At 41.4% G+C, this 20676-nt stretch overlaps 1 protein-coding gene and 1 long non-coding RNA gene across 12 annotated transcripts; one reads left to right on the forward strand and one right to left on the reverse strand.

Annotated features, from left to right (window-relative positions):
* Positions 1 to 5807: 5807 nt before the first annotated feature.
* On the forward strand, positions 5808 to 14989 carry LOC120657669 (serine protease HTRA3-like). 11 transcript variants are annotated; one of them, XR_005668257.1, is made up of 13 exons: positions 5808 to 6606; positions 7669 to 7812; positions 7961 to 8115; positions 9418 to 9693; positions 9765 to 9889; positions 10358 to 10475; positions 10578 to 10670; positions 10857 to 10934; positions 12372 to 12459; positions 12663 to 12689; positions 13501 to 13573; positions 13652 to 14540; positions 14633 to 14989. XR_005668257.1 is itself a non-coding variant. In XM_039936073.1 (12 exons), the coding sequence occupies exons 1-11, from the start codon at positions 6219 to 6221 to the stop codon at positions 13521 to 13523; spliced, it is 1530 nt and encodes a 509-aa protein (XP_039792007.1). In that variant the 5' UTR covers positions 5850 to 6218; the 3' UTR covers positions 13524 to 13569; positions 13652 to 14916. The 11 variants fall into 11 exon arrangements, 3 of the variants coding, with proteins under 3 accessions (XP_039792005.1, XP_039792007.1, XP_039792006.1); XR_005668258.1 differs by having other exon boundaries at positions 13652 to 14536; positions 14633 to 14916; XR_005668259.1 differs by having other exon boundaries at positions 5836 to 6606; positions 13501 to 13569; positions 13652 to 14536; positions 14633 to 14916.
* Positions 14990 to 16659: 1670 nt separating this feature from the next.
* Positions 16660 to 18351, reverse strand: LOC120657670. Its single transcript, XR_005668261.1, has 3 exons — positions 17314 to 18351; positions 17120 to 17182; positions 16660 to 17029 (listed from the first exon to the last, which is right to left on the reverse strand). It is a non-coding gene; the product is annotated as an uncharacterized LOC120657670 (long non-coding RNA).
* Positions 18352 to 20676: the final 2325 nt, after the last annotated feature.

A 20676-nucleotide genomic window follows, 5' to 3' on the forward strand; every position in this document is an offset into this window, starting at 1 on the left:
TTCGCCTCGAGTGCGTCGTGGGCAGCTTCGTGTTCCTCTTGCTGGTCAGCGATGCTGTGGTTAAGGTGTTGCGTCGCACGCAGCACAGCGCGTGAATGCCGTCGGATTTGCCCATCACTCTGCCCAACGTAGTTGACTTCGGGAATAGGGAAATAGACGTTTTCTACCAGGCCTGCTGGGAAATTTCTGTTAGCAACCATGGTACTTTTCGAACAATGAAGTGGTTCTACTGGGCATGTCACTCTGTATCTTCTCTTTTTTCCTGTAATGCATGTAGTCTGGTAATGGTAATTTTGTGCCATATGAACATTCATGCTTGCTCAATGCTTTAGATTCAATTCCATTTGGTACACATTCGATACAAGTTGAAAACTAACTTGCTAAGTTGTGTTTCTTGGTCCTTTTGCTCAACTAGTGCGAAATATTAGAGTCATGATTTCCCTTTTTAAATCTTATACCTTCTCTGTTTTTAGGTATTCATGTGCAAACTTTTTTTTTCAACCTTTCAGGGCCCAAGGAATTTACTTCTGTGTTTTACAGTCTTCAGAATTGGAGAGTAAGATGATCTGCAACTTAATATTCCTTTTTCTCTTACTTGCAAGCAAACCAGTCATGCTTAGCACTGGTACTAATGTTTCGCTCTATTGTTCAGTCAATATTTGAAAGGTTTGGCCGTGATCGGAGTGGTAAGATTGACTCATCAGAACTGCATGATGCTCTTTCTTAGTCTGGGATACTCTGTCTCTCCAACTGTGCTAGACCTGCTTGTGTCTAAATTTGACAAGACTAGGGGCAAGAGCAGAGCAATTGAATATGATAACTTCATCGAGTAAGGGCCTTCCTTCAATTTAACTGGTCTTTATTTCTTAAATGATTGCCTGGCAATGATTTTTATTCAGATTTATCTGTTATGAATATAGCCGCATGGATCATACAGTGCTGTTATCTTGCATGTTCAATAACTCATTGATATCACCTATGAAAATTTATCACTGACTGGTGGGATAATTTTTTCCCCTTACTTTCAATTAAACGTGACTTAAGTAGCAAAAATTCAAACTAAAAACTGGTTTTTCATCAACTGACCTCCAAAGTTTCAGCTATGTTTATTAATGCTATACGATTGTGATGTATACTGGGAAAAAATGATGATATTCTATATGCTTTCAGTCTGCCCATTACCACAGTCCTAACCTTTTTTTTTTCTTTTACCTCTGCAGATGTTGCCTCACCGTTAAGGTATGCCTCAACCATGCTGAACAAGCGCATCATGTTTCTTTAATTGCATCTTCTTCCGTTATCTTATGGATTACCATTTAGCATTTTTCTTTAAGGTATTAACATATTTTTGAATAACTTTTATTTTAGATATAGGATATAACTTTTATTTTGCAAAACTTCCGGACTAACTTTTATGTGAAGTGTGAAGTTGCTATAGTTGGTAACACAAGTTTTCCCTTAAAAATAATAAAGAAAGTTTATGTTAGTAAGTTATTCATCAAAGTTTGGTGAAAACTCTTTTGTAATTTTTTTAAAAGTTCTATAGTTCCTAATTTACTACTAACAAATCTTTACAGAAGTTGTGCTCGTAACTTTTTTTTATTAACATTCGTCAAGAAGATTTCTATAAAAAATAAAAGTGGTAAGTTATTTATCAAAGTTCTTCCAGGAAATTCTTTTACAAAGATTTCTTTCAAAAGTTGTTAGAAAAATTTCTGCGTAAAGAATTTTGTGGAGTAATTTTAGTCCAAGTTTTCTAGATAAGTTTCCCAGGAACAAATATTATACAAAACTTTTCTTTGCAAAGTTTTTTCACAAAGTTTTATAGATGATTGTTTTATAAGAAAGTTACTAGGGAAGTTATATACGAAAAATTTATTTAGAAAAGTCTTCTATATAAGTTACCTATAATAGTTTGTACAAATATTTGTTTGAAAATTTTGTTACACATTTTTTTTGAATAAACTTTAGGTTCAACATTTTTACTTAACTTCAGAAAGTTTAACTTGATAAGTTTGTTGTATAAGTTTTGATAACTAAGTTTTTCTGAGAAAGAAGTTTTTCATACTAAGCAAAGTAAAAAATTTATAAAAGTTCTCCAGAAAAATTTTCATAAAAAATTTATGCAAAAAATTGTCTGTTAAAAATCTTCCAAAAAAATTATGTGAAAGTTTGCCTACATTGTTTTTTATATGCAAAAACTTGTCTGTTAAAAATATAAATTCTCTACAAACCATTTTCGTAAACAAATCATCTCAAAAAGTTTGCCTACATTGTTTTTTATATAAAGTTTATTCTGCTAAAATTTAAATTATTTTTTATACATAAGTTTATCATGAAAATATGTATATTTAACTTGCAACACATTCAAAAGTAGGTTCAGTTTCCTGCTATATATGTTTCTTGGTGATGTGCTGCGACTGTTCCTTTGGATTCCTTGATTGGAAGGGGTGCTGGTTGGCAAACTGGGTTATCATGGCATGCTGCAGGTGATGGTCTCAAGGTAGTTTAGAATAGGTTCTTTGGCTTATAGAATTGTATGTGTTTTTAAGTTTGTAGCGAATAGATGGGATATATGCTTTAGGAACACTTTTGCTTGTGCAATTTATTTTGAATGAGCTTGCGCAAGCTGCTTTAAGTACAAACACCTCAGTATATGCAGGAGTTCAGCAATGACCGATTAGAGATATATGATCTGGCCTAACTTTATGCGATTGTCAATTCCATTTTCTTATCCCGAATACATTTTTTCAGTTATGCAAAGTCATCTTAGTCAGTCTGCAAATGACTTGATATGTTTACTTTTGATAAATGATATGAGCTTTCTGAAATCTGTGTTAGGGAGTTTGCCCACTGTTTTTATATATCAAGTCAATTGTGCTTCATTTGGAGGCGGCTCGGGCTCGACCTTCAACACGCTCCAGTGCTGGAAACGGAGACGGGGCTGGGGATGGCGTGGATCTCACGAAAGCGGTGGCAGATGAGGCAAGCTTCGACCGCGATGGAACGACGCGATGCGAGCGGGGCCGCTTACTACGAGCAGTGGTCGGAGCATGGCGGCGGATCCTACGGTGATGGCTGCACAACACACTTGCGATTTTCATGAGCCTTCCACTTTGTTGTCTCTTTTATTCTCCCATGCTGAATGTGTTCCTGATCTCTGTGTTGTTGGTAGGGGGAGATGTGCAAGGCTGCCATTGGTGGATCCAAGTAAGTTTCTGGTTCGCCTGTCAAATGATTGATGAATTGCCTGTGCGGGGGCACTGACGCACCATCTATGTTATCAGTGTGTGTGCTTGTTGCAGAACTGTTGAATGTTTGACCAAGCAAAAGGAAAAGGTGACTACTAATGTTAACCATCAAAAACATTTTATGTTCTCAATTTTTACTACTGTTTTTATACCAATTTTTCATAATTTTTTCTTCATCTTGACCCATAGCCTTTTTTCCTTTTTCTTTGCAGGCATTGGTAAAAATAGTAGTAAGGATTAGCAGAAGAAATACAGATACTAGTTATTAAAACCACAACATGTATTCTGATATATTTCTTTTTCAATGTTACTATACTATATTTGCCAGAGTTTTTGCATACTGTGTGTTAGTGCATATTTTCATGTTTTTTGTTTTGATCCTCCACCTGTATTTTTCTGTGAATTTTTTATTAACTACTACCAAAAAAGTTTTCTTAAATTTTTTTTACCAATGCCGGTAAAATTAAACTTTATTACTGTGTGAATTTTATTTTACGCATCAAACTTTTTAAACTTTACTTATCAATAAATTTTTATTCTTCAAAAATTTTCTCCAAATTTTTTTTTGTTCTCGTAATTCAAAAAGCTATTTATTTATATTTTGTATACTTATTAAATTTGTAAAGTTTGTTTATCTATAAATTCCTTAACAAAAACTTTTTTCAAAACACAATTCTAAAAACTTTGTCTGGTAATGAATTTTAAGAAAAGAAATTATTTTTTTCATATTTTTTCTTTTTCACGCACCACCGGAAATTTTCATTTGTTAAAAGTTAGTTTTAATTTCACTCTCCACCCCCAATTTTTACACCCAAGTTTCCCACTTCCCGAGAAAAAATAGCTTCTGAAAAATTGAACCTGCACATGGCGGAATCGCCGCTCAAGACTGTAACGTCCCGCCTCCCCGAGGCCGGGTCCGCTTACATCTAGCAGTTTTCTAGGACATAGACTACCCTCACATATTAACACATGTCTTTTCTGCGCACTTTGTCCTCACTCGTGCGCACCCGGAAAGAAGTTCCCGGTCGGTCACCCATCCCGAAATTGTTCCAAGCCAAGCACGCTTAACTTTGGAGTTCTTTCGAGATCGGCTTCCGGAAAAGAAGTTGCAATTTGTTGATATGAGTATTCTATCAATCCTATTAAACCCTTGGGCTGGGGTGTCACAGACTACAAAACGCGGAACCCGGAAAGGGAAACGTAATTAATTTGTCATCTTCACATATACCAGAAAGAGAAAGTTTTGTCATCCTCACATATACCGAAAAGGGAAAGTACCTGTTGTCGGAGATTGATCGGACGGATTGAATCGGCCGGGCGACCGTAAATTAGGGCGCGAAGCTGAATCTGCGGTCGACCGTTTCTTCCGTCTCCAGCGGTCGATCTCTCCAACATATCCCACATGATGGGACCCACCACACACTCTCACCTTCTGGATCCTCCCGCACCCCTCCCCTCCCGCACTCCCACGTGCTCCTTTCCCCTTCACCTTTCCCCTCCCCTCCCCTCTCGATCCAATCCCGCTGACTCCGCCCCTCCCTCTTTCCGATCCCCTCTTCCTCTTCCCCACTCCGAGCGGCGACGGCGGGCAGCAGTTGGCGGAGGCGGTTCCTGGCACGGCGCGCTCACTTCCCTTCCCCCTTCCCTTTTTTCCCTTTCCTTCCGCACCGCGCTGCTCTCTCCATGGTGGCGGCGGGATGGAGGCGGCCCGGCGGCGGGCCCGCCTCGGGGCGGAGCGGCGGCGAGCCAGCCTCGGGACGGAGCGGGCGGCGGCGGGCCCGCAACGAGGTGAAGCGGCGGTGGGCGGGACGGCGAGAAGGCGCAGCGGCGCACTCGCCGCCGGCCAGGAAGCTGGGCGGCACGACGGGGAGCGACGGCGCTCGCCGCCGGCCGGAGCCGACATTATTTATTTATTTTTCCTTTTTTTCTTTTTATTTTTTCTGTATGAAAAAAGTTTTTTTACAAACTTTTTTTTCTATTTTTTTGTAAATCTTTCTCTTTCAATTTTTTTCTCAATTTTTTATTTTGTAAATCTTTCTCTTTCAATTTTTTTCTCTCTCCAAAATTTTTCTTGAAAAAATTTTTATGCCTCCAAATTTTTTTCTTTTGATTTTTTTCTGACTTTCTCGCCCTTCAAAATTTTTTTGTGAATTTTTTTCTGATTTTTTAATCAGAAAACGACAAAAAACTACTCAAAAATGAAAAAAATATAACGGTCGGGAGATCGACCGTACGTATGCTCTCCCTACGGTGCCCAAATTAGGGAGCCGCGCTTAAGTCACCTGTCTCTGATATCTATAGACTGAGTCCATTCTTACTCGTGCACCCATCTCCGTCTTGCTCCCTGCGGACGCAACCACGAGCCTTCCCGATCCCTCTCCCAGATCCCACTGAGTGTTCACCTTACCGGCGGTAAATCGTCGATTACCGGTGATTTTTACCGTTACCGCTACTTGGCGGTAACACTACCGGCGGTAAATTTTAAAAAAATTTCGCCAAAATTTAAATTTTTCAAAAAATTCATTCAGTAATTAGTGGTTTACCGGTCGGTTTAGCGATACCGCTAAACGGCGGGATTTGCTTTACCGCCGGTAAAGGTAAAGCGAACCCTGATCCCACTTCTTCCTCCCAAATCCGCGCCCCCAGATCCGCCGCCGTGCTGGAGCGCTCCACCCCGCCGCCGGCGTCCGCGGTGCGTGCTCGTGATCACCCTGCAGCCGGTGAACGCCCCCGACATCCTCCTCCCGACGCGCTCCTGGTTCCCCCGTCTCCCGCGCCCTCGCCGCTGTCTTCACCTTCTTCCTCCCGCGCCTCCACCTCATCCGTGGCAAGCAGCGATCCGCGACCGCATCCTCCGATCCCCATCGGCCTCGCTGATATCACGACGGAGGCGGAACACCAGCGTGATCCCGCGTTCCCCGAATCGTGAGGTCGGCAAGGCCAATCGAACCCTAACCCCACTCTCAGATGGCGCCGACAAGTCCGCAACGGGAGAGGGGAGAGGGGTCGGGGTCCCGATCGGCGAGGAAGAGTCGGCGGCGGCAGCGCACCCCCACACCGCTCACGTGGACGGAGTCACCGCCGCCGTCGCAGCGGGCCAAGAGGAAAAAGCGCAAAGATCATAAACAGGACCAGGAAGGAGCTAGGGCGGCGGTCTCGGGTTCAGATCTCGCGGAGCATGATTCCTCCGGGGCTTCGTCTGCTGTCAGCTCCCCCATCCGTTGGCCCTTGCTCTGCCGCACCGTCAAAGGGGAAGATGCCTCCGGCCGGAAGGTCTTCGAACCGTTCATCAAGATAAAACATAGTCTTGTGGATGCTTATGAGGAGATGAAATTTAAGTACCATGAGAAAAGAGGTGATTTTTTTTTTGTCCTTTAGTTCGTTCTATAATTTTATTGGTGAATAAATACTTGTCCTTTAGTTCTTTCTCTAATATTATTGGTGAGTAGTTACCGTGATGACATATTAGATCAGAATAAATTTCACAAGTGGTACTTAACTCACCCCAGTGCAGTCCCATTATTACGAGTCCAGTCCGCTGTCCCCACAAGGTCTCTATTGGTATTCCACTCTTTAACAGGGGACATGCCCATAGCCGATTCTTGGTTCTCACCTTTGAAATGTTCCTGGAAATTTTGGTAGAGGTGCCTGACATAAAACTGATGCTCTCACTGTGGGAAGACCCTGCACGTTCAGAAAGCAAGAATAGTATGAAAAGTGACACAAATTATCTCCTTGCTCTTCTTTGCTACACCATGTGCTGTGACATTCCTATTCACATTATCCTTGAAAAGATCATCATCAACACACTCTACATTGTTTTCAGCGTCTGAGAAGTCTGCATTATCCGACCACTAACGTTCAGATGCAACTACTGCTTCTTCATGCCACTTATGATCAAAGAACAAAACAACCCCCAGCTAGATTGCTTTCCTTGTCGCTGACGTGTTGCCTCCCAGTCAGCAAAGAGAGGAGTCGGGAAGCCCAAATGAGGGTGAGGAAATCTCAGGGGGCTTTCCACGTGTTTTACCCCCTACAATGACACATCTCACATGATGCAAATGATGATAAATTCATGCTAAAGCCATGGTGGCATGCCACATAATTGGGTCATGGGCTGGACCAGGTTTGGTACAGCCGTACGGTAAACCGAGTTTTGGATGCTGAAAATTCTTTTTGAGTGTACCGGGATAGGGATGAGTATTCCAGACAAGGTAAAATTTACTCTTAAATCAATGAAACACGCTTCATTTATAAGTGAAGGTGTGAGGCCAATGGCAGTGTAATTGGTGCCTTTTATTTGGATATACATACGCGCATACATATATATGGTTTAATGTTTTGTGTGTAATTGCCATGTTCATTGAGGACTTCTATTTTTATATTTGTTTTTTATGTACCATGTCCATATTTGCAGCTCGTCAATTGAAGCTAGTTACGCTTCATCAACATGTATCTGTATCTTGCTTGGTAAATCAAGAATTGTTGTCTACCCGCGACTCTGCAACAAAGACAGTGCTAAAAGCAGCTAAAGTTGTTATGGGGCTATCGTCATATGTTGGTATGTGAACACTCCCAGTCTCCCACTAGCTAGAATTTTCAATTTTGCACTTTCTTCTTTATTTTAAAACAGCAGATGCATTTGCGGATGGTAGGTTATTGAGTTTTGCTGTAATTTCTGTTTTTTTAATCAGCATATGTATTTGTAGATGGCAAACTGATGACACGAGCCACCGGTTTTTTATTTGATTGGGATAATGAGAGTAAAGTCGGTACTCTGTTGACGTCTGCGCTCCTAATCTGCCCAAAGTCTCCCTCCGCGGATGAGTGGATGGGTGCAGGTGAATATATTCCTGAAGCTGAGGTGAGTTCACTACCTAGTGTATTGCATTTAATCTCTACTCCCTCCGTCCCACAAATACTGTTTGTTTATCCTTCAAAACTTGTCCCACAAAGTGTTCATATAACTTTCAAACCATCCAACAAAGACCCTCATAATACCTTTTGGCCCAGTTAACGAATCTATCATTTACTCCCACCATACATAGCATGTATCTCCCCACCCTTTAGCGCACGATATCAGATGAAGCAGGCCCACTTGAAGCTTGGCCATCAACTCCTCCTTAACGTGTCTACTGGCCTCCTAAGCTTTGTTCATTGCTAGTAGCCAGAAGATTTATAAGATGTTACCTTTGGTGGAGAAATTAGAATGTTTGAAAATGTCCAGTTATTTCTCGTTTTTCGTAAAGCCCAAGCAACTCCAGCTAGCACAAAAATCAGCTCTTGGTTGCACTTCCTCCCTGCTTGGCTTAGGATCCTCCATATCTCTCACACCCAACAAGGATTCTGTACTGCCACAGGGCATTTAAAAATGAGATGGTATGTGTCTTCATGCTTTGCACTTCTTGCTGTCCTCCCGTGTTTCTTCTCACTAGGTTCACCGCTTTTTGGATCTTATTGTAAACACCATATGAAAATTTGTATTTTCAGAGACACTCCTTGTGTTCCACATGTCCACCATCCTCAAATCAGTCATGCCTGAGAAAGTGATATATCCTCAAATTAATCACACATTTTTAGCCACCCTGGTCAATCCCAAGGTTAAAACTTTAGCCTGAATTGCTTAATGAATTTGCCCTTTCAGCTTTGGGATCAGGGTTGTGATCCGATAGTTGAGCCTTGCCAAATCCAACTCTGTGCATTTTTGCATAACATTTCCGATATGTCCAATTTGATTAAATGACATAACTCTTTGAAAAACAACACTGAAAAACCATCTGGATCAGGGGCTCAGTCACTTTTCTTGTCCTTAATTGCCTCCTCTAAACTCGTCCATGGTGAATGGTTTGGTTAGCTCTGCATTCTTCATCAAGTCACTCTCCCTCCATCCTTGCAGCCGGATTCATGTAAATGGACATTGGTTTGTTCACTGCTGCTGAACAGCTGTTTGTAGAAATCTGTGATGTGTTTTATTACTTTTATAAGTTGTCCAATTTCAGTGACCAGGCCAATGATCAATGATGTATGATCAGTCCTCCTAGGCCCATTTGACTAGGACTAGTTAGAACTGCTAGTGGATTTTACTCTCTGTAAATTTGATAGTTAGAACAGCCCACATGCTCTATTGTTAAAAGATGTTGCCTTTCATTTTGAAACCATTTTTCAGGTTCGTGTACATTTGTTGGATAGAGATGACACGATGGTAGCTGCGGAGTTGCTACACTATGACAAGAATTATAACCTTGCCCTGTTCAAGGTTGATATGAATTTATCTGCTGAGGTACTACGTTTTAGAAGTGAGCTGAAATTTGGGCAGGAAGTCTTTTTGCTTGGAAGAGATAAGGATCTATATCTGAATATTGATCATGGCCACGTGCAATATGCCGATTCAAGTCAATATGAGCGCCACCACTATATGTTTCTCAATTGTGTGCTTAGAGAGGTAAAATTCATCATTACTTGCTATATTATTTTTTTGTTGGTTATGATTTTAACTTAATTCATATGTTGCAGTGTGGATTAGGAGGACCTGTTATTGACTTAAACGGAGAAGTTATGGGGATGGTTAATAGTCGACGCACAGGATTTATTCCTTCTGCAACTATACAAAAATGCATACATATGTGGAAGAAATTCAAGTAAGCTGCTCTTTTGTTTCTACCATTGTATAATGTTACTCAAATGCATATATTTAATTCAAAACCTAACATTTGCTTCAATTCCATAGTTCACATTTTTGTAGTGATATATGAGATCACAAAGTCAGTATACTTTATGACAAAAGGATTAAGGATATGATTACTATCTCTAGCAAATGTACAGAAGATAACTCCCCATTAACTGAAACCACACCAACACCCCAACCTTAGCCATTTTATGTCTTCCCAAGCCATACCCCTTTGGAGAAGACACACTAGTTGGTCCATGGTTAAATGACTTGTGATAACTCAATTCTATTTAATGGAACTGGATTGTTTATAAATAGTTGTGTTCTGATTTTTAACTTAAATATTTTAGGCAAATTTCATTTAATGGAAATGGATTTTTAATAGTCATGTTCTTATGTTTATATCTTCTCAGATCTGATAATTTTTTATTTGGTATAGTTGTATCCCTCGGCTGCATATTGGCATGAAACTTTCGGCGATCAAATTTCTGGATCCTATTCAGATAGAGGCAATCTCTCGGAAGTGTAACATTGATGAGGGTTTGATTGTTCAACATGTACAAGTTCTTACTGCAATTCTGTTGAACATGTCCCTTTGCTTTAATCTTTTTTTACTGGTGCACATTATCAATGTAATTTATTGCCAAAGTGAACCACAGGTGTCTGAAGGATCAAGTGCCGAGAGGCAAGGAATCAGGACTGGTGATATCCTTCAATGTTGGAATGGAGTGTATATTTCTACCACAGTTGAGGTTGGTGAAGCAACAATTTATTGTGTTCCCTTTAAGTGAACAGAAAGAATAACCACGTGCCACTAACAAAGCAGACATAAAAGGGACAAAAAGAGAAGATATTAGCAATTGTAAATATTGATGAAGATGTTTATTTGGTGGTGGATAGGAATTATGTTTCACTGCAATTCTTGTTGCTGTTGTCAGTTGGAGAACCACCTATTGAAAATAGCCGAGGAGCATTTGGACAAAGGAAACAAGAGAGATTCCAATGTGGAAGTTGAAGTAAGTTGAGTTAATACAAGTTATTTGTTTTAATTGTGATTTAACCTGCTATTTGCTACAAAACATTTCTTCGAGCAAGGATGCCACATAGAGGCTCAAACATCCAACTGTAAGACTAGTAGGAGTATCTGCATGATTAAAAACTAAAAACATTCAGAATTTGTCCCTATTTGTTTATCTGTATAACACATTTTTTGAATGGGGAGACCATAGAGAGACCTGAATAACATTAATTTATATTTTCAAGGTAAACTAAGCAATAATCACATGCATGAAAACAAAAAAGGTTTAGACTTCAATACTTCATAGTATATTGTAGAGAGCCCTTATTTATTTGCTTTAGTGATGGATGAGGTCACAAGGGATATACAAGGTGAGATCCCTTGGTGTATGCTCTTTGCTGATGATGTGGTGCTAGTTGACGAGAGTAGGGCAGGGGTTAATAGGAAGTTAGAGCTGTGGAGACGCACGTTAGAGTCGAAAGGGTTCAGACTCAGTAGGACCAAGATCGAGTACATGATGTGCGATTTCAGCGCGACTAGGCATGAGGGGGGAGACGTTAGTTTAGATGGGCAAGTGGTGGTCCAGAAGGATACTTTTCGGTATTTAGGATCGGTGCTACAAAAGGATGGCGACATTGATGAAGATGTTAGGCATAGAATTTCAGCTGGCTGGTTGAAATGGCGGCAAGCTTCTGGTATCCTTTGTGATAAGAGGGTGCCACAAAAGCTAAAAGGCAAATTCTATAGGACAGCAATTCGTCCGGCGATGTTATACGGTGCTGAATGCTGGCCTACAAAAAGGCGACATGTCCAGCAACTGAGTGTAGCAGAGATGCGGATGTTGCGGTGGTTTTGCGGGCACACAAGGAGGGATAGAGTTCGGAACGAAGTTATTCGGGATAGGGTCGGGGTGGCACCAATTGAGGAGAAACTTACCCAGCATCGGCTGAGATGGTTTGGACATGTCCAACGAAGGCCTTCTGAGGCGCCGGTGTGTAATGGGGTTCTTGAGCGGGTCGATAATGTAAAGAGGGGTAGAGGTAGACCTAAACTGACGTGGGATGAGTCGGTTAAAAGAGACCTTAAGGATTGGAATATTTCTAAAGAGATAGCTTTGGATAGGAGCGCTTGGAGACTAGCTATCAATGTGCCTGAACTTTGAACTTATTTCTTTCGGGTTTCATCTCTAGCCTACCCCAACTTGCTTGGGAAAAAAGGCTATGTTGTTGTTGTTGTTGTATTCTGGCTTGTGAATAACAAGGATTCATATACTAAAGTGATGTTTTACTTTTGAGAATTCTGCTGTTTCTAAGTGTTCCAAGTAGATTGATGAATATCTTCACAAAACGAGCTTAATGGAGCCGTCTCTCTTTTATCTACGTAAGACTAAAATATTGATAATTGATATTAATAAATATATTATTTTAACTTGCAGGTTGCTATATTTCAAATACGCAATGGTTTGGATTGCACTAAAAAGCTTGCAGTAAAAGTATCTGATGAGATAGAAGTGGTTCCAAGAGGTATGCATTTTTTAAGTTTGCAGATTATGCATTTGCGTTTATGGTTGGGGTTGATACAACTATAGGACTTTGCCAAGCATTTATTTGCAGAAGTTGCACTTGTGAAAATGTTACTTGCAGATATTTATTTGTTTCCTCAAATTAACAATGGTGTACTTATTTATTTATTTCCATTCATTAACAAAGGTGTTTCTATTCTGTAGGAACATATCCTGTCTTTGCTGGAATAGGTAAGTTAACTTCATTGTCTGCTTTTAGCTGCTACTAAACATCAATAAATGAAATAAAGACTTATCAAATATGTTAATATCAATAGCTGTTTTTTACAGTTTAAATAAATTATGTTTTATCTATAAGGAATAAGCAATGCTTTTTAAATTGCAGCTTAATTCTTTCTTTTTTATGATGATTTTTATGTAAAAATAATAATTGTAGTGATGCAAAATGTGCAAATGAATTGGTTTGATATAAATACTTGTAGAGTTTATAAATTCTTTGAAGCTCATTATCCCTCAAGAAAGTGACTGCAAAAACAAATTGTCAATCTAGCACTTCTCAAGTTTGATCTCTTAGATGGGTAGGAGTAGTTTTTAAGGTTTGCTACTGCTGGTTTGAAGATTTAAGAAAATTTTGCTGGTTTAAAGTGTTAATCAAAATATGCTGGTATGAAGTTTTAAGCTCTTAGATGGATATGTGTTTACTGAACTAGATTCAATGGCGTGGTTGACCTGCAAATTTTCTAGCAGTTTGTATGTTTAACAGATATAAGTAGAATATATAGGGGAAACAGTGCAATAGCAGTTTATAATGCTTGTTCCATAGTTCATCAATTTATAAAAATTAGGCAACAAACTTATGAAGGGGAATAAAAGTATTCTAGAAAAGCCTTGAGCGTTTGTTGGAGCTGTTCATTTTGTTAGAGCTGCATAGAGTGCAGCACCTAACTACTTTGGAAAGGAATGTATGCTCTTATCAATGTCAATAGTGTTATTTTGTATGAAAATGCGTCAGTAGCTGGCAATGAATTGTTTTTATATACAGAGGAAGGAGGCACTTCACGGTAGATGGGATGTTCATGTTTGCGATGACTGAATGGTGGCCTTTTTCTTAGTATGTAAGGACTGTTATGGTAATCTGTCTCTTTGATGTGTCTATTATGACCCAGCAATAATGATCTTTTTTTAAATGCCAGGTGATGATCTCTGGGAACACGCGAGGACAAAGGCAATTACTACTATGTAAAGGTTTTATCGTTTGCTTGAATGGAGAAGATTGTAGAACATAGCGTATCGACAAATGTCAGCGACGGAGCTGTCCGTGGAGCCGCCGTCGCCGCACCCGCCACCCCGTGCTCCCGTCCCGTCGCCGCGCCCGCCGCCCCGCGTGCCCCTGACGCCGCGCGCCCGCCCTAGTAGACGCCGTCGAATCCTCGCCAGCCCTGCGTGTGCTGTAGCGCCCTCGCCCGCCGTGCCACGTGCCGCCCTCGGCCTTCATGCTACGCGCTGGCACGCCCTCGGCCTTCGTGCTACGTGCTGGCACGGCACTGCCTCCGCCTCCTCCGCCCAGCGCCGCGTCGCCTGCTGCTCGTCGTCGCCAGCCGTCACATGCTCTCCCCTACCTCATGTGAAAAGGGTTTATTTTCTTGCATTTCTACAAATCGATTGCCATGTACATGTTCTATTTCTATTGCATGGCACTGGCTTCGTTGTGTTGCATTTGATTTGCGCACTCTGAATTGGTTGTGCATTGAATCACCTGGAATGTAGTTTCTACTTTCCTGATGTGTTTATTGGAGGAACTGTGATTTGCCTAAAGCGGATGGAAGCATAATTTGTCATTTTGCGAATTACTTGTAGTTCACCGGGCTGGGAACCACATTGCAAACGCCGCTATGAAAATGCTTTTGTGCTGCGTAGCAGGTTAAATTATGTTTGAACTTTATTCTGGAGAATGGAGGTTGGAAACAGCAAAGGAAAACAGCTAACGTGGTAAAAAGATTGATAAGTTGCAAAGCCAGTTCAGGGACGTAGTGGTTACTATCCGCCGGACCAAGAAAAGTGATTCTCCGTGTAGCAAAGTTGGTACATGTCAAATGTTTCCTTTCAGAATTTAAACCATTTGAACATGCATTATAGTTTGTATCCACCGCTGACACATTGTGAGGAATGTACAGGGCAACCGCAAGTGCAGATGATAGTTGAAGATGAGCGTGAGGAGCCTGACGATTGTAACTACCATCAAGAGCCGAACGGTATCCGTGTGTTGAAGCCCAAGGACTACGAGCATTGTGATCCTCTTCTTCTAAATGACTTTCTCAAGATACACGAAGAAATTGAGGACATGTCACATGAGCGACTTTGTGATGATCTAGTAGATCATATGTGGGCAAGATATAGTGCTATGTAGTTCTCATGTAATTTATTCATGTTATATTTAATGTGTGAAAATCAGAATTCAGATTCTTGTTCAGTTTGCCTTTGTGAAAACCTGAATGTTATATTTGGATCTGCAATAAAATAATGTTGCTGAATTCTGAATTCTGGATAAACTAGATTCTAATTATTATTACTAATGGCTTATTGATGGATATCTGAATTGGCCAAATGGATAAACTAGCTTTTAATTATTATTACTAATGGCTTACTGCTGGACATTACCTGCTAGCTGTTTGCGCCAGGTGCCATGATTAACTGCCCACACTTTTTGAATTCTGAACAACAACACTGAGGGCATGTTTAGTTCGTGAAAATTTTTAGATTTGCATACTGTAGCACTTTCGTTGTTATTTGACAATTAATGTCCAATCATGGACGGATTAGGCTTAAAAGATTTGTCTCGTCATTTACAGTTGAACTGTGTAATTAGTTATTTTTTTCAACTACATTTAATGCTTCATGCATGTTTTTGAAGATTCGATGTGACAGGTACTGTAGGAAAATTTTTGGGAACTAAACAGGGCCTGAATGTATCCTGTTTGGTATTTCAGTCTGAATGGTCTCTGAATTCTGAACAACAACACTGAATGCAACAGCATAGTAACAGCTCTGAATGCTTTTGACCTATGTGTATAAAAATAGAAGATACTGCATGTAAGCCTGCCTGTCAGTGGTAGTGACAATTTTTAGATAGCAGACAACTCAACTTCGCCATGCCAATTCAGGCTGCTGCATATCAGGCCTGAATATTAGTTTGAGATGTAGGATCTTGGTTGGATCTGACCTAGTGGGTTCTGTTACCTGACCGAACTGGGAATCAATGTTCAGTAAACTGAAAATGACCATGAACAGTAGTAGGTACTGAATTGGACATCATTTTTTAGGCCTGAATATAGGTAACTTTCTGGACATGTGCAAGTTAAATTCAGAACTAGAGTAAAGAAACCTGGAAAAAAAAACATGTGCATGTCCAAGTGAAATCAAAGTATCAAACTGAAAACTCAGACTCCATTAAAAATGATAAAAATGTCGTAAGGTGTAAATCTGAAAGTGTCGAGTGATGTGCAGTTCAGTGTATTTCAGTCGAACCATAGCACTATGCACTAGGTGTAAATCTTCTCCAAGTACCAGAATGTGGTCATAATTTATTCCAAGAACCATACTGTATTCTGCCCCTACAGAATCATACAAGCACCAGAATGTGTTTTGCCTGACAGCAAGGTAGCATTCAGGTGCTGCAGAGAAATACTGTGTTCTCAATTCAGGTACTTTGGTTGTTTCAAACACCAGAATGTACTTTTCATTGAAATGGCATGAACATGTTCAGGTTTATATTTAAAACTTTTTCAGTGATACACTGATGAAGCATTCATTTTTTCTGCAAATGCTGCTCAGACTGTTTCCAATACTTCAAGCATAATGTATGTCCAGTCAGATATACTAGAGAGGCCAAGCAAAGGTCAACAACAGATTGTTGTTACTTCATTAATTTCTTGCAAACATTCATTGCCAATGGATGGTATATCTTTTCTCAAGTTTAGAAAAAAACAAACAAACTGAACTTTAGTAGTGTTTTTCAGTTACTCTGAACCAGCTGTATGTTCAGAACAACAACTTCATTGGGGTGCTTCCAGTAGAACTTGGAAGGCTCTCCCAGCTGCAGAAGTTGGTTGCTTCCAACAACCAATTGAATGTTAATTCCCAAAGACAAATTAAAGAAATAGGACAAACAGATGACACTGGTATACCAAGTTGAGATCCGAGAAACAGTCAACAATTCTGTAACTCAAACTGAAAACTCAGACTCCATTGAGATCAATGACAATAGTTCAGAGGAGTTTCGAAACTAACTCAAATTACAGCAGATGTAAACTTGTATCACCATAACAGTTTTTGGTACTTCAGCATGCCTTCAAATAGAAGGTAAATGTGATGCCACAAGCCCACAACCTACAGATCATTTACAGCTGAACTAATGCCTATCCACAGTATGGAAACAAGACTTGGAAGAACCATACTGTGTACACGCACTCCATCTGTATCAGGCTGTAAATCTAAACAGTCGTTCCACAAGCTTTTCCAACCCACGGAATTCAACTGGCTTTGCTACTCGCTTCCGTTCCCGTGGCAAGGAACTGGATCAGGCACACCGGTTAAACTCTGGATTACCATTACTAGGATAATTAAACAGTCATTTCCTAACTGATAACCGATCAAAAACATACCCAATGGAGTAGTTCAAATCTATCGAACCATGTGTACAACAAACACCCCCGGATGCCATTTCACTGCAGGGAATGAATGATTTCATAAGTAAAAGGGCCAATATCTCATGGAGTGCATTTTCCTAGGCATGCAATTAATGCAATTTCAGGTACAATTAAATTGCATGATCAAAAAGATTAACCGCTTAACTAACCTCCCTTCACCAGACGCATCGCTCGATACCCCTGCTTGGTTGATGCTTGTGCTTCGTGCCTGGCTTGCGCCATTGGCTCCCTAGCAACTGGATTCATGGCGGTTCCCGGCTCCAACAAATCCTTCCCCCACGAACAATCCCGGCAAATCTGTATGCACAGCGCCTGAAAGAACATTATCGCCACTTACCTCAGCGGCCGGTGCCTTGACCCCCGTCATCTTGCTTCCTGACGCTCACCTCTGCTTTGGAGGTAGCTCGGCGTCCTTTTGCTCCCGCCGCCGGCACCGTCGACAGCCCCAACACCCCCAGGCGCTCTACCTCACAACCTAGCCTACCTACAATGGTGTCCACTCCTCACCACCGGATTACCGCGCTTTCGTCTCCCTCGCTTCTTCTCCCCCCTCCCCCGAACACTGGCCTCCGGCCGCCTCCCAACTCTCCTCTGTACACCGCCGGTACACCTTTCCCTCCTCCTTACCCCGCTCCAACCTCCCACACGACTCTCCTTTTCTGCCGCCGGTACACTTTCACGCACCGCTCCCCTCCGGTGAGACCTCTGCCGTCGGAGCCTCCCGTCGTGCACCCCCCTCCCCCACCCCCAACTAGATCTGAATTTCAAAATTCGAACTAGATGTCCTCTCCCCAATCACTGTGTTCGGCTGGTCTACTCTCTTCCAGCGCTACAATAATTTCCTCTCACACCACTCCAGCCACCAACTCCAGCTCCAGCCAGCCCAACAGTATTTTTTTCTCACAGCATTCCAGCTCCAGCCTCCAACTCCAGCCTGCCGAACGCAGTGAATAAAACAACACCCCCTTTGTCCTGTTGCATTGGGCCGTGTGAATATGTATACGGTTACATGCTGTAAAGAAGCATACACATACGGTACAAAACACAATAAACAATAGGTACAGCACACATCCCCATATGCAAATCCAACCTCGCTCTCAACGGACTGGGGGAGGGAGTACCGAAGTATGATGGCACCACGCCTTGTCATGGTGATGGCCAACAGGACCAAAGCCACATCAGCGGCACCGCGGAACGGGTGGACAAGACTTGGCTTCAGGATGCGATGGAGCACGGCTGACCGGTGGGTCCTAGCTTAGGATGCCGATCCGGGGGGGGGGCAAGCGTGGCTGGCCAGCACCTCCTCGTGCACAAGAGCAGCGGTGTGTGGGCCCACAGCGGTCGGCGCGCGATGGGCGTGTGGGGCCCAACGATCGGTGTGTAGGGTCTTCCTCCGTTGCTCCCTCTCCTCCACGCCTCCGCTTATCTCCCTTCTTTCTCGCACACGGGAGCAGCGGCGGGGCGGGAGTAGCAGCGTGGGTGGCCTGGCCAGGCTTTGGCAGACAACACGGTCAGATCTCACTTGGCCTGGCCCCCGCGAACGAAGACATGGAAGGCCTAAGCCCCGCTGGGCAGTGGCGGCAGGCCCCGATTGATTTGTGGAGAAGCTAGCCCGTGTACGGGAGCCGGAGAGCGGATTTTATTTTTTATTTTTGAAAATTTTCATTTGCCCCTGTTGAATGGCCGGAAAAAAATCAGGTACGTTTTTTTATATAATGGAAACGAGTTCTGGCCTCTACAAAGTGTACACGGCCCAAAGATTATTACAAAACATAGCCGTCTATTAGCTAGCTGAGGGAATGAACAAAGAAAAAATCATCTAAACCAATTCTAAGATTATGCTTTCACCCATGATTGGCTCTCTCCAAGGCGACGACCTCCAATGCAAGACTTGCCTTTCGGAACATCACCTTTATCGTATATTTATGCTGCAGTTGCGCCCATAAGCGCAACCAGTAGGTCCCCCTAAAAATAGTCTGCATAAATGATGAATACTTGGTTTTGTTAAAAATAATATCATTACGGCATCTCCAAATAGCCCAACACAATGCGGCTGCCCCCACCAAAATGACACGCCTCCCATTGTTATCAAAATTTAAGAGCCAATTTTCTAGCATATGAGAAATCGATCTTGGCGGGGTCAACCCTGTCGCTAAATAGACTATCGTCCAAATCTCCTTTGCATAGTGACAATCAAAGAGGGGATGTGTAATTAATTCATTACAATTACAGAAGCAACACTTCAAACTCCCCTTCCAATTCTTCAATTATCTTTTGTTACGATAACTCTTTTTGGAGAAACCAAAAGAAAATCTTTATCTTGAGAGAAATTTTTAGTTTCCAAATCAATTTGTGGCGAAAAGGGAGCATTTTAGTTCATCTTGTGGAGGTACATAGATCTAATTGTAAAGACCCTGAATTTATGTAAATTTTCTCCAAAAGAAAATATTTATCTTGAGAGGAATTTTTAGTTTCTAAATCAATTTGTGGCGAAAAGGGAGCATTTTAGTTCATCTTGTGGAGGTACATAGATCTAATTGTAAAGACCCTGGATTTATGTAAATTCATCTGAAGTGATCACTCCCTTGAACTAAATTGTTGTTGGTTATCTTAGCTACCAAATCAAGTCATTCTTGAAGTTTTCATCAACCAATGCCCTTCTAAACGAAATGTTTAGGGGTTCTGAACATAACACACTCACTACTGATGTATGTGGTTGGTGAGCTATGTTGTAAATTGATGGATACTATTATCTGAATGGCATTTGGCCCACCCAAGTATTCTCCCAAAATCAAGACTGTTTCCCATCTTTAATCTCAAAGGATCCACAGGCCAAGACTTCTTCTTTAATCTTCATTAACCCTTTCCAAAAATGAGAGTCATTCGGTTTAGTTTGGACTTGTGGTAGAGATTTTGTGCTCAAATATTTATTTCTGAGTAAAGACTGTCATGTGGCTTCGCTGTTTAGTAAGTTTACTATCCATTTGCTTAAAAGGCACTTGTTCTGAACCTCGAGGTCAATGACTCCAAGGCCCCCTTGATCTTTTGGGCAGCAGAGGATGTCCTATTTAGCTAAGTGGTATTTTTTTCTTATCTGAACCACCTTCCCGGAAGAAACGTGATCTGTAGTGATTAAGTTTCTTAAGAACCCCTTTTAGTATCTCAAAAAAGGACATCATGAACATGGGTAGGCTACTAAGCACTGAGTTTAGGAGAACTAATCTACCTCCGTAAGACAAATGCTTAGCTTTCCAACATGTTAGGTTCTTTTCGAAACATTCTTCGACTTTCCTCCAATCATTATTAAGGAGTTGTCGATGATGCATTGGGATCTCTAAATATCTAAAGGGATACTGACCAGCATTGCATCCAAAGAGTTCAATATGCTCTTGTTCAAACTCTTTCGCTTTTCCATAGCAAAAGATATCAATTTTGTGAAAGTTTATCTTAAGACCAGACATCTGTTTGAAGACACTTGGCAAAAGCTTCATATTTTTTGCTTGTTCGATGTC

The sequence above is a fragment of the Panicum virgatum genome, chromosome 1N (assembly GCF_016808335.1).
Source record: "Panicum virgatum strain AP13 chromosome 1N, P.virgatum_v5, whole genome shotgun sequence".
NCBI classification, from domain to species: Eukaryota; Viridiplantae; Streptophyta; class Magnoliopsida; order Poales; family Poaceae; genus Panicum; species Panicum virgatum.